The sequence below is a fragment of the Heterodontus francisci genome, chromosome 38 (assembly GCF_036365525.1).
Source record: "Heterodontus francisci isolate sHetFra1 chromosome 38, sHetFra1.hap1, whole genome shotgun sequence".
NCBI lineage: Eukaryota > Metazoa > Chordata > Chondrichthyes > Heterodontiformes > Heterodontidae > Heterodontus > Heterodontus francisci.
In genome coordinates this window covers 5679120-5693184 of record NC_090408.1, presented here as the reverse complement: position 1 = coordinate 5693184, position 14065 = coordinate 5679120, and the positions used below count along the sequence as shown (strand labels likewise).

Below are 14065 nucleotides of genomic sequence, written 5' to 3'. Positions count from 1 at the left end.
CCAGTTCCAGTCAGGCCGCACCTTGAGCGCTGTGTCCAGTTCCAGTCAGGCCGCACCTTGAGCGCTGTGTCCAGTTCCGGCCAGGCCGCACCTTGAGCGCTGTGTCCAGTTCCAGTCAGGCCGCACCATGAGCGCTGTGTCCAGTTCCGGCCAGATGGTGTCATGAACGCTGTGTCCAGTTCCAGCCAGGCCGCACCGTGAGCGCTGTGTCCAGTTGCGGCCAGGCCGCACCGTGAGCTCTGTGTCCAGTTCCGGCCAGACTGCACCGTGAGCTCTGTGTCCAGTTCCAGCGAGGCCACATCATGAGTGCTATGTCCAGTTCCGGCCAGGCCGCACCGTGAGCTCTGTGTCCAGTTCCGTCCAGGCCGCACCTTGAGCTCTGTGTCCAGTTCCGGCCAGACCGCACCGTGAGCTCTGTGTCCAGTTCCAGCGAGGCCACACCATGAGTGCTATGTCCAGTTCCGGCCAGTCCACACCGTGAGCTCTGTGTCCAGTTGCGGCCAGACCGCACCGTGAGCTCTGTCCAGTTGCGGCCAGACCGCACCGTGAGCTCTGTCCAGTTCCGGCCAGACCGCACCGTGAGCTCTGTGTCCAGTTCCGGCCAGACCGCACCATGAGCGCTGTGTCCAGTTCCGGCCAGACCGCACCATGAGCGCTGTGTTCAGTTCCGGCCAGACCGCACCGTGAGCTCTGTGTCCAGTTCCGGCCAGGCCGCACCATGAGCTCTGTGTCCAGTTCCAGCCAGACCGCATCATGAGCGCTGTGTCCAGTTCTGGTCAGTCCTCTAATCCTTATGTTGTCGTTGAATCCATGCATGTGTTTTCTGTCAATTCCAAAGATCAAATGGATTTAGCATAATCTGCAGAAGAACCAGTTGAAGACAATTTTTTTTAAAAATACAAATTTGTCACTTCCAGACTTGACTATCCCAATGTTTTCCTCACCAGCCTCCTGCCTTGAACCCTCTGTAAACTTAAACACATCTAAAACTCTGCTGCTGCCCGTATTCTAGCTTGCAGCATATTCCATTCATCCACCATGCCTGTGGCTCCCAGTTTGGCAATGCCTCGATTTTAAAATTCTTGTCCTCCTTTTCTCTCCATGGCCTCTCTCTCTCTATCTCTGTAGTCTACTTCAGCTTTCCAGCTCTCAGATAACTGCACTCCTCCAATTCTGGCCTCTTGCACATCTCTGATTTTAATCACGCCACCATTGGTAGCCATGCTTCAGCTGCCCAGGCTGTAATCTCTGGAATTCCCACTCTAACTCTCTCTCCTCCTTTAAGATGCCCATTAAAGCTGTCGAATATTGTGCAACACTCCAGTGAAGTGTTGTGGGGCATTTTACCACATTAACAGCAATATAGAAATGCAAATTGTTGTTCTGATCCGGAATGTTGCTGCCAGAAAGATCAGTGGAGGCAGATTCAATAATAACTTTGAAAGGGAATTGGATAAAAACTTGAAGGGAAAAAATTTGCAGGGCTATAGTGATGAGGGATTATATTGGTCAAGACTCCAGGGATAACTCCCCTGCTTTTCTTTGAAATAGTGTTATGGAATATTTTACATCCACCCGAGGGGGGAGATAGATGGGGCCTTGTTCTTATCTGAAAGCACCTCCGACAGTGCACACTTCCTCAGTATTGCACTGGTGCATCAGCCATGATTTTTGTGCTGAACCCCTGGAGTGGGACTTGAACCCACAACTTTAGAGCTAAGAGTGCTACCAGCCGAGCTACGGCTGACACCTAAATGCCATCTCGATACATTGTGCAAAGCGTCTCCCACCCATGAGTGTTAACAGTTCAATACTTGTCACAGTTCTGTGCTCCTTACACTGTATCTTGGCACAGAGCCTCCCCTCCCTTGCCGCATACAGTTTTGTAGCCATTTAATCCCAGTATGCTTTTTCATATGTAGCATGAACACCAGCATAAGAAATAGGAACAGGAGTAGGCCGTATGGTCTCTGGAGCCTCCTCTGATAATCAGTAAGATCATGGCAGATCTTCAATCTCAATTCCACTTCCACACCCCCCGCCACCCCCAACTGCCCATCCTCTCATTCCTTGCTTCCCTTGGAGTCCAAATCTACTGATCTCAGTCTCGAATATACTCAATGACTGAGCATCCACAGGTCTCTGGGGTAGAGAATTTCAAAGATTCACAATTCTCTGAGTGAAGAAGTTTCTCCTCATCTTATTCTGTAATGGCTGTCCCCTTATCCTGAGACTATGCCCTCTAGTTCTGGACTACCCAGTCAAGGAGAAACAGCCTCTCAGCATGTGGGTGGCGCAGTGGTTAGCACCGCAGCCTCACAGCTCCAGTGACCCCGGTTCGGTTCTGGGTACTGCCTGTGCGGAATTTGCAAGTTCTCCCTGTGACTGCGTGGGTTTCCGCCAGGTGCTCCTGTTTCCTCCCACAGCCAAAGACTTGCAGGTTGATAGGTAAATTGGCCATTGTAAATTGCCCGTAGTGTAGGTAGGTGGTAGGAGAATGGTGGGGATGTAGTCGGGAATATGGGATTAGTGTAGGATTAGTATAAATGGTTGGTTGTTGGTCTCACAAATTCGGTGGGCCTGTTTCAGTGCTGTATCTCTCTGTGACTCACATCCCTGCATCATATTCCATCTGCTGCCTTCTTGCCACTCAACATCCTGGGCATTACCATTGAACAGAAACTGAACTGGACCAGCCACATAAAAATACTGGCTACAAGAGCAGGTCAGAGGCTGGGAATTCTGCGGTGAGTAACTCACCTCCTGACTCCCCATTGTCTTGTCAGGAATGTGATGGAATACCCTCCACTTGCCTGGATGGGTGCATTTCCCAACAACATTCAAGAAGCTCAACGCAATCCAGCACAAAACAGCCCGCTTGATTGTCACCCCATCCATCAACTTCGACATGCACTTCCTTCACCACCGACGCACAGTAGCAGCGGTGTGTACCATCTACAAGGTGCGCTGCAGCAACTCACCAAGGCTCTTTCGACAGCACTTTCCAAACCCGTGACCTGTGCTACCTAGAAGGACAAGGGCAACAAATGCATGGGAACACCACCACCTGCAAGTTCCCCTCCAAGCCAGACACATCCTGATTTGGAATTATATCGCCGTTCCTTCACTGTTGCTGGATCAAAATCCTGGAACACCCTTCATATCAGCACTGTTAGTGTATCTACACCCCAAGAACTGCAGCAGTTCAAGAAGGCAGCTCACCACCACCTTCTCAAGAGCAATTAGGCAATAAATGCTGGCCTAACCAGCTGCACCCCCATCTCATGAACAAATAAGAAAAACTCTCATGTATATGTATATCCCTTTGCAGGCTTTTTGTGTCCTTACTTTCCAGCCTAGCTTTGTATCATCAACAAACCTGGGAACATCATACTCAGTCCCTCCATCTAAGTCATTAATATAGATTGTAAATAGCTGCGTCCCCAGCACTGATCCTGTGGCACCCCACTAGTAACAACCTACCAACCTGAAAATGACCCGTTTATCCCTACTCTGTTTTCTGTCCTTTAACCAATCCTCCATCCATGCTAATATATTGCCCCCAATCTCATGAGCCCCGATACAGCACCTTATGGAATGCCTTTTGAAAATCCAAATAAACTGCATCCACTGGTTCCCTTTGATCTACCTTGCTAGCCTCAAAACATTCTTAGTTTTATCAAACAAGATTTCATAAAACCACGTTGACTCTGCCTAATCATACACTGATTTTCTCATTACTTTGTTGCTACTTCTTTAATAATGGATTCCAGCATTTTCCTGACAACTGTTGTCAGACAAACTGGCTGTAGTTCCCTGATTTCTTTCTTCCTCTTTCTTGAATAGCAGTGTTAAATTTGCTATCTTCCAATCCACTGGGACCATTCCAGAATGTAGGGAGTTCTGGAAGATCACAACCAGTGCATCCACTATCTCTGCAGCCACCTCTTTTAGATCCCTAGGATGTAGGCCGTCAGGTCCAGGGGATTTGCCATCTTTGACTTCCATTAATTTCTCCAGTTCTTCTTCTTGACTAATAATTACTGTAAATTCCTCACTCTCTTGGGTCCCCCACTATTTCTAATTTTTTGTGTGTCTTCTACTCTGAAGACAAACACATGGAAATTTTTTAATGTCTCTGCCATTTCCTTATCCTCCATTATAATTTCTCCTGTCTCAGCCACTAAAGGACCCATGTTTATTTTTGCTACTCTCTTCCTTTTTACAGAAGCTCCTGCAATCTGTTTTTACATTTCTGGCCGGTTCACACTCATTCTGTTTTCTTCTTCTATCAGTTTTTGGTAATGCTTTGCTGGTATCTAAAACTCTCCCAATTCTCAGGCTTACTACTCTTTTGACAATATTATAAGCCTATTTTTTTAATCTAATACTATTCTTAAGCACTTTAGTTAGCCACAGATGGATCTCTTTTCCCATGGTGTTTTTATTTTTCAACGGAATGTAGATTTGTTGAGAATTATGAAATATTTATTTTAAATGCTTTGCTCCTCTACATCATATCTTTTAGTCTAATTTCCCATCTTTCTTGGGCAGCTCACCCCTCATACCTATGTAATTGGCTTTATTTGAATTTAGTACTCCAGTTTTGGACTTACGTATGTCACTCTGAAAAATCAATGAGAGTTTCTATCATATTATCCCGGGTGTTCCCTTGCTATGCAATTACTAATTAACCCTGCCTCATTACACAAGACAAGATCTAAAATAGGCTGTTCTCTGGTTGGTTCCACAACTTTTGTTCCAGGAAGCTGTCTTGAATGCATTCCACGAACTCATCCTCCAAACTACTTTGCCGAATTGATTTGTCAAGTTTATATGAAGATTAAAGTCCCCCACGATTATTTTTGTTACAAGCTCCTCTTCTATCTTGGTTAATACTCTGTTCAACATTTTGGCTTCTGCTAGGGGTCTATAAACTTCCTGTGTTTACTGCCCCTTATTATTTCTTATCTCAACCCATACTTATTCAATTTCCTGTTATTTTGAGCCAAGGATCTTCCTCACTACTGTCCTTACGTCATCCATTATTATCAGGGCTACTCCCCCTTTCCATTTTGTGTCTTTTCAAAATGTCAGATACCCTTGAATATTTAGTTGCCAACCTTGGTCACCAAGCAACCACAGCTCTGTAATGGCTATTAGATCACACCCATTATGTCTATTTGTGCCATTCATTTGTCTATCTTGTTTCAAATGCTTCATGCATTCTGATAAAGCGCCTTTAATTTTAACTTACCATTTTTCCCTGATTTGATGTTTTTCACTGACAGTTAAACGCTTTGTCCCTTCCTGTCACATTCTGCTCATCTTCAGCCAAATCACTGCACTGCTTTATGGCCTTGACTTTTCTCTTTAGATATAAATTTCTCCTCACTTGAACCCTTCTCACTTTTAGTTTGAAACCCTATCTATAGCCCTAGTTATACGATTTGGCAGACTGGTTTAAGTCGAGCTGGTCCCAACATCACAGCTATCTCTTTTCCTGGTACTGGTGCCAGTGCCCCGTGAATTGCATGGACCTGTTTGACCAAATGATCTGTTTCTGTGCTATAAATAGTACGTAAGACTCATTTCATAGGTTTAGGGGTGGGCTTTGCACTTGGGAGGAGGCACTGCTCAGTATGGACCCAGCTGGAGGTGGTGAATAAGGAGCTTGTTGGGGTAGTGAGAGATGGTAATAGTAATGAGGGCGGGGGGGGGGGTGTGGGAACCAGGGTGCACTGCACTATGGAAGACGGTGGGTGGGGGTGGGTGGTGATGTTGGTCAGCTTTCTAACAGGGGAAGAGCAGAAGCACAGCATTAAAAGGAACAAAGAGATTCAGGCATAGTTAGCCCCGGGGAAGTTCCAGAGGGAAATGAAAGAGGAATTGAGCAGTGGAAGGATTACAATCTGTGGGTTGAACAAGGAAGTTGTAGTAATACAGGATCCACTGGTGAGGATTGACAGTTTTTATTTCAAGTGAGTGGAAAGCAAATATTCAGTGAGCAGTTTTCTGGATGACAGGTTGGGGACATGACAGAAGAAAGGGATTGGACAAGCTCACAGAGCTGGAGAGGAGCCAGTGCTGGCCATCCACCTGGGAATAGAAGCAGGGATGTGTCAGAGATATATATATATTCAGACACCTGGTCACAGCAGGATGGACCATTACAGGTCCCTGGTAGGAACCAGGAATTCACGAGCAAAGTTAGAAGGGGCAGTGAAGGATTTTTAGCTGCAACAGGTTCAATATAGAGAGATACAGCACTGAAACAGGCCCTTCGGCCCACCGAGTCTGTGCCGACCATCAACCACCCATTTATACTAATCCTACATTAATCCCATATTCCCTATCACATTCCCACCTTCCCTCAATTCTCCTACCACCTACCTACAGTAGGGGCAATTTACAATGGCTGATTTACCTATCAACCTGCAAGTCTTTGGCTGTGGGAGGAAACTGGAGCACCCGGCGGAAACCCACGCGGTCACAGGGAGAACTTGCAAACTCTGCACAGGCAGTACCCAGAATTGAACCTGGGTCGCTGGAGCTGTGAGGCTGCGGTACTAACCACTGCGCCACTGTGCCGCCCACAATAGTTTCATAAAATACAAAAAAAGCTGCAGGTTCTGGAAATGCAATAAAAGAGGGACTGCTGGGAAACACTCAGCAGGTCAGGCAGTGTCTGGGGAGAGCAGAGGAGTTTATGTTTTAGGTGGGAACCCTTCACCAGAACCAAATAAAATTACAGATGAACCAAAAGCGAATGAGGGGGCGAAACACAGGAGAGAATTCTGTTTCTTGTGTCTGTGTCAGTATGCGTGTTTCCTCACCCCTTGTTCCATTTTTTTATCAATACAAACAACCAGACCGGCCAGATCCTGGTGTAGAGGGGATGAATTGTTAATGATGGTTAGAGACGTTATCTATCTAATCTACAGCCTGCAATGAAAGAAGTGCTGGGAATCTCATTGAGGAGTGTAAAATATTAAATGGGAGGGAGCAGGTGGGGAAGGAAGAGGTGTGGGGCTCTTTATAGGACAGGTCAAAACGCAGGGTGAGAGAAGAGCAGGTTAAACAGCACAGACACTAAATACCAAGAGTTACTGACAGCAGAAACACCTCCTAAAAGATAACCAGGTCTCTTCAGGTGTTTCCCCACAATTCTGCTGTAAAGAACAAAGAACAGTACAGCACAGGAACAGGCCATTCGGCCCTATCTTGATGCCTGTCTAAACTAACACCTTCTGCACTTCTGGGGTCCGTATCCCTCTATTCCCATCCTATTCATGTATTTGTCAAGATGCCTCTTAAACGTCGCTATCGTATCTGCTTCCACCACCTCCCCTGGCAGCAAGTTCCAGGCACTCACCACCCTCTGAGTAAAAAACTTGCCTCGCACATCCCCTCTAAACTTTGCCCCTCGCACCTTAAACCTATGTCCCCTAGTAACTGACTCTTCCACCCTGGGAAAAAGCTTCTGACTATCCACTCTGTCCATGCTGCTCATAACTTTGTAAACCTCTATCATGTCGCCCCTCCACCTCCGTCGTTCCAGTGAAAACAATCTGAGTTTATCCAACCTCTCTTCATAGCTAATGCCCTCCAGATCAAGCAACATCCTGGTAAACCTCTTCTGTACCCTCTCCAAAGCCTCCACATCCTGCTGTAATTCCAGGGGCATCCCTGCTCCCTTGCTATGACTCCTGGGGGTTCCCCACTCTGACTGCTGGAGGGGGTATACAGTCTGACTCCTTTGGGGGGGTTAAACAGTCTGACCCCTGGAGGGGGGAACACTGCTCTCCTGTGCTAATTACTAGGGGTTTCCTGTATTCATGCAGGATATAAGCTGCTGCTAACTTCTTCAGTTTTGAAGCGAAATATTTTGTTCAGTTTTCCCTTTATTTTTCTCCTGTGTCTTTATTTTGGATTCAGTGAATAATTTTAGCATATTTTGGAGTATGGGGGATACAAACAAAAATGTGGAATTTGGTTTGCATATATCTTCATCTCGCTGGCTTTTCAAGTTTGCAATTACTGGAAGTGTCTGTTTCTTTGGTAATTTACTGACTGTGACTAACCCCTAGAATCTGTACCTGGAGTTAAAAGCCAGGAGGGAACTGAGCCGCTCCAATTCTCTGTTACAGGTACATGAACCAAAATTTCAAGTCAGTGATGCCGAGGAAAAAGATTGTTGGCTCAGTGCCCTGAATGAAGCAATTGGAGAAGCCAACAATAAAGAGTTTGATCAGGTGATTGTTTTTAATATCATTATGCTACTGTACACCCGATAGTGAGAGGAGCAGAAATCAGGTTGGGGTGCCGGTATTATAGGGTACAGCAGATACAGATGAGCCATACTGCTGACTCTGCAATTACCCTCTGTTCAGACTAAACCTGTTTCATGTACATCTGCCATAAAACCTTCAATGTTAATGAGAAGATCCACATAGCAACCAAATCTTTGCTGGTAGTACAAAGTTAAAATTCAGCATAAAAGGATGCCACTGAGATTTTTATAGATTTCATGTGTCGCTGCAGCCTGAGAACACATTGCATGACAGTGTCCTGTGTGACATCGCACTCCTTGCCAAATGCAGAGATTCCTCAGTTTCCAATTTCACTCGCCAGTTACGTATAGTTTTTGTGTTGTGAAAACTGGGAGCCACTATTGGTAGAAACAATCGAAGTATAAAATGTCTGCAAGGCAAAGAAAACTGGACCCTTTGGGGAAAGATATAACCACTGGCTGCATAATCATCACGTTTCCAGGGAGCTGCTGCTCATTGGCTGTCATTAACTCCTTGATTTGACCCCTATATTTTGATATTTTTAATACTGTGTGCAGTGAAAAATCATAAACCCAAAAATATGCTGATGCAAAAAGCAGCACAGTGCAAGAAATCCTGCCTGGATTTTCCTTGTTCAGATTCTTGCAACCAAAGATAGATTAGATATCACATCTGTTTGTCAGGAGTGTTCTGCTGAATACTCAGTATGATGTAAATTGTCCTGATGGTTAATTGTTAAGCGGTGTGTTTGTGCCCAGGTTATAGTGGATGAAAAGAACTCTCTCGATCACTTAACTCGTGACAGAGTAAAAATAAACCACACGCGAAGACCACCGACTAGACAGCATCGGAAAGAAGTAAGTCTGCAAGGCAGAAGCTGTAAAATTAGGTTTCTTCATGTTTTAAACCTGTAGCTAGAGCTGGGTCCCACCCACAAGGGGGCATGATGGAGACATGGGCTCCACCCACTGGGGTGGGGGCCGGGGGGGGGAGAGCAGTGGGCCCCGCCCACTGAGAGCATGTAAAGGAAAGACAACTTGTGTGAATCGCTGAGAAATGGTGCAATCCATCCGTGTGCTCCTGCCAGTGGGACAAAGTCAAACATTTTCCCTTCCACCTTCTCCCACAGGTGGTGGTGGGGTTGGTCCCTGAATATTGTTTAAAAAAAAATTCAGTTTTAAATTCATTCTGTTCACTGTAAATGTCCCACAATTTGTGGCTACCCCACTCTAATCTCGACAGAGCCTTCCCCTCTTCCCAGAACATCACTCGTATGTTTGCTTCTATTCATGCAACATTATGTGCTGTGGGTACACATCTACTGAGAGTCAGGTGGAAAATGACAGAACTACTATAACCTCTTGGTGTCCAGTGCATTTTACCCTGTGTATTGGCGACCAAGAGCTGCTGCTGCTGGAGCTCTGGCAGTCTGAGTTCCCAGCAAAGTTTGGTTCATAGAACCTGAAATAAAAACAATAACCTGCCTCACATTAGAATATTCACATAACAATACAAAGAAACAGTAAAGTACTGTGTCTGCTGGAAATCTGAAATAGAATGGTGAAAATGCTCAGCAGCTCACACAGTTGCCTAGGGGACAGAATTGGCTGTAACTTCATTATTGGTGAACGGTATTGTGTGTTAGACAGCAATTAGCGTTCTTAAAAAAGTAAGTGCTGGAAATACGCAGCAGATCTGGCAGCATCTGTGGAGAGAGAAACAGAGTTAATGTTTCAGGTCAGAGCTTCTGGTGAAAGGTCACGGACCTGAAACGTTAGCAGATCTGGCAGTGTCTATAGAGAGAGTTTAGTATTTCCAGCACTTCCTATTTTTATTTCAGATTTCCAGCATCTGCAGTATTTTGCTTTTATTTTAGCAGTTAGTGTTACTCAATTATTTTATATTATGCCTTATCCCTAACATGGAGCCTAGGATCCCAACCCTCCACACCCTCCCCTGCATCCTCCTACGAGCATGTGAGTAAGGGGAAATTGAGCTGTCAGTGTCTGCCCAATGCTGGGTGATATTCAATGAAATGCTAACAGAACTATATTGCTGTTGGTAAACACTCTGCAAGTCAGTTGGCATTCATCAATCTGCACCTGAAACACCAACTTCTCTGCTCTCACCACAGATGCCCATCTTACTTTCTGATTGTTTGCTCTCTGTGCTGCTTTTTACTGTTGCTTTTGGTTATGTTGTACTGATATCTCACAAGGTTAACCAACAGCAAGGTGTTTAAATGTTTTTCTTTATATCCTAGGTAGCTAGTGCTGTGTCCAATGGAATGCAGAGACTAGAACTTGGAGCTCAGTCTCTTATTGTTGAAGACTCAACAAGTGAAGAGAAATCGAAGGAAAAAGTTAGTAACCAAAACAACAAGAACAGGCCTATCCTCATGCCTAAAATCAAACCCAGTAATGCAAAAGACAATGATGGATCCAAGCCAGCGGCCGAGGAGGGAGAGAAGCCAGCGGCCGAGGAGGGAGAGAAGCCAGCGGCCGAGGAGGGAGAGGAGCCAGCGGCCGAGGAGGGAGAGGAGCCAGCGGCCGAGGAGGGAGATCTATCTTTTACTACAGAAAATGTTTCTGGAAATGATGGTGAATCTGATCTCCAAACAAAAGCATCTTTGAATGCAAATGAAATGGAGAAGCAGCGATCTGAAACAAACAGTAATAGTTCACTAAATGGAGCAAATCTATCCAGAGTTAAATGTGCTTCCTTGGGGGATATCTTGTCAGAATCCAAGCAAACAGTAATAAGGAAACAATTTGATACTTATTATGCCAATGTAAAGAACAAGAATGTGGAAAAATTAGAAGGTGAAATAGCTTTTGAGCTAAAAGTAACCGAGGAACTTCTTCAACAAGTGTCAGGGAATAAAGCAGCTGGTGAGCAACAGCGTCAGAGCAACATCACCCAAGACAGCTGGTCGACCAAGAGTGCGGCGCATTTGCTGACCGAAGCCATGGCTAAATGGTCGGAAGCTGACAAAGTCTTGCAAGAACTTAAAGGTTTAAAGGAATTATGCAAGAAATCTGAAGCTCTCACATTGGAGGAAAGGGAACGACGTAAAAATCTGTTGACTGTCTATAGAAGAAGCGTGCCTTAGCTTGATTGTGTAATATACAGTAATGGCAATGCAATCTGGGTGCCTGGTAAGTTGCAATATAAGAATCTTGGACCAGGTCTCTGTATTCTGTTAAATTTGTTTGGAGAGATGGGGAGGAGGTTTTTTTGTTAAAAGTGAGGGAGATTTGCACACATGGCTGAGATCCTATCCAGTGAAGGAGCAGATTTTTAAAAAAACAGAAAGCAGTATTACAGTGTGGAGCTGAGCAATTCCACACCAGCTATCCCAGTCAGTCACCAGCTTGACTACTACGGAAATTAAAACATTTTGCACATGCTCAGTATTCACCTTTTAGCTAACAAGAGCTTCCTCCAATTTCCTGCTCCTGTCTCGCTTTGGGTCTGTTATTTTCAGATCTCTGGCTTTCCTGCTGTATTTCTACACTGTCATTTAGATTAAGTGCAGGGGATATAGAATGCATACTGTATGCAACAAGTGCATTTTTAAATTGGCTAACTGTATATTGAAGGTTGTTTCTGAAGTTAATGTCAGTACAGTGAGAGAGAATGTTGGTGCTTTCATCACCTGTCTTGTGAAGGAGACAGGCAATGATGTCCAGGCTTGTTCATAATTAGAAGGAAATTAAGTGCAACATTCTGTAATCATTGAAATGTGAATGTAGAATCACTGATTTGTATTTTCCAGTCAGTATTTGAGTTGCCGCAAATATTCACTGTATTTAGAACTGCATTGTTCAAATACATTTGTACTTCTGTGAACTCCTTTTTACTGCCAGTATTAATATTTATGCAAAAAACTAATATGACTTTGCCTTAGTATATACCCAGTGGAATGTTTTTACATATCCTGCCTATTAACACTGGCTTATTGCTTTATTTATACTTTAACCATGTTTATATTTTTTGTAACAAGGGATACATGTCATGGAATAGTATGAAGCACTTCACAATAAAATGGCATTCTATTCACCTGAAAAATCAACCTGTGTTACTTTTATTCCACTCGCTGATTTAAGATGTGTAGAATTTTAATTGCCATGATGTGGCCGGAAATTGATGTCAATTATCCAATCTTCAATCATTTGGTTTTGACCCCAAGCATCTCACTTGACACCTGTCCCCCTTGTACATATCCTGGCGAGAGATGTTTGAATTTATGTCAGGTAATTCCTGGTTACAATTATCTATAAGGGATTTGTTGAAGCAGTTGTGTTCCCATAAGCTTGCATCCTCTGGGACAAAAGAACAAAGCTGGCTTCTCAACTTTTTTGCTGATTTTTTTGAGAGAGAGATGTCACTTGCTATTGTTACTTGGTCACGCAGTATCCCTCGCAGGACTGGTAGGCTCCGGGTATAGAGCAAAGCTCCCATTACTCTGTCCTAGTAACATACCTTATCCTCAACCACACAATCCACAACTGCATGATTACAAATGTTTCCACAATCCTCCCTCATGACCTAAATTCCTTCAGACTTTTCTGGCCTCTTGCCCTCATCCTTCACATCGGCAGCTCCATCCATGCCCACATCCGTGACTTTACTGCATTCAAAGCCTCAATAGTTTATCATCTCCCTCACAACATATCTCAAACAGTATTATTCTCACCCTCTGCCTGTGCAGGAATACCTTCCCAGCCCCCTGTAACTCAGTTACACCATTACCACCTCCATTGACCCACTCAACAGCTGTCTTGGCTCTGCGTTCAATCCACTTGTGTTCATTAGATTGCTCATAGGAGAGGATAGTGGAAATACGAATATGGATTTTCAACAAGAATTTGACAAGTAACTGCATAAGACGGTGAAGATAATGGTACAGGAGATTAAGGAGGATGTGATCTGGTTAGAGAGATGGTTGGAGGGCAGAAAGCACAGATAGGGGTACAAGGGCAGAATGGAAAGATGCAGTGAGTGGTATTCCATAAGGGACTCTTGTTAGAGCTGCTGTCGTTAACAAAATACAGAAATGATCTCAATGTAGGAGCTGAAAGACAATATTGAAATTTGCTGATGACCAAATAAATTGGGTCAAGGATGGCTATAGACTGTATGAGGGGAGGTGAACAGGAGGGGAGTGGGGCAAGTTTAGGGGGAGAGGCAGGCTAATGGGGAACAGACAGGCTAGCGGGGGTGGGGGACGGGGGCAGATTAATGGGGGAAGGGGAGAGAGTCAGGTTATCAAGGAGGGGAAGGGGCAGGTTAATGGGAGGTGGAGAGAGGCAGGTTATCAGGATGGGTAGAGAGGAGGTTAGCAGGAGAAGGAGGGGGAGAGGCAGGTTAGCAGGAGGGAAAGAGGAAGAGGCTGGTTAATGGAAGGGGGAGGTTAGAGTCGAAGGGGCACAGAGGAGACAGTTACAATTGGAATTGTGTGTGCAGTTTTGGGCTTTCCATAATAAGGACATAAAGTGAATGAAAACATTGGGGTCAAAACAGTTGCTGCAAATTCACAACGAAGCCCAATAACACAAGATTTGCAGTGGGCTAAACAGAAGTCCCTCATCACCTTGGAGCAAATAGAGATGTGCAAAAATTGTAGGATTGTCACTGAAACCCAGCATTCTGTTGGAAATAACAGCAGTCCGAAGAATGAAAAAACAGGAGATGTGAGGGAAGGTCAGCCCCAAGGTAAGGAATCAAGATAACACAAAACAGTCGGGGAACCGACACAACTATGTAAT

At 44.8% G+C, this 14065-nt stretch overlaps 1 protein-coding gene across 1 annotated transcript in view; it reads left to right on the top strand.

The window, feature by feature from the left end:
- LOC137352367 (pleckstrin homology domain-containing family O member 2-like) overlaps positions 1-12365 on the top strand; it is a 56539-nt gene extending 44174 nt beyond the window's left edge. The window contains exons 3-5 of the mRNA XM_068017666.1: positions 8151-8255; positions 9053-9151; positions 10558-12365. Of these exons, the coding sequence (XP_067873767.1) occupies positions 8151-8255; positions 9053-9151; positions 10558-11406 (1053 nt within the window). The 3' untranslated portion in view covers positions 11407-12365. The remainder of the gene's footprint in view (positions 1-8150; positions 8256-9052; positions 9152-10557) is intronic.
- Positions 12366-14065: the final 1700 nt, after the last annotated feature.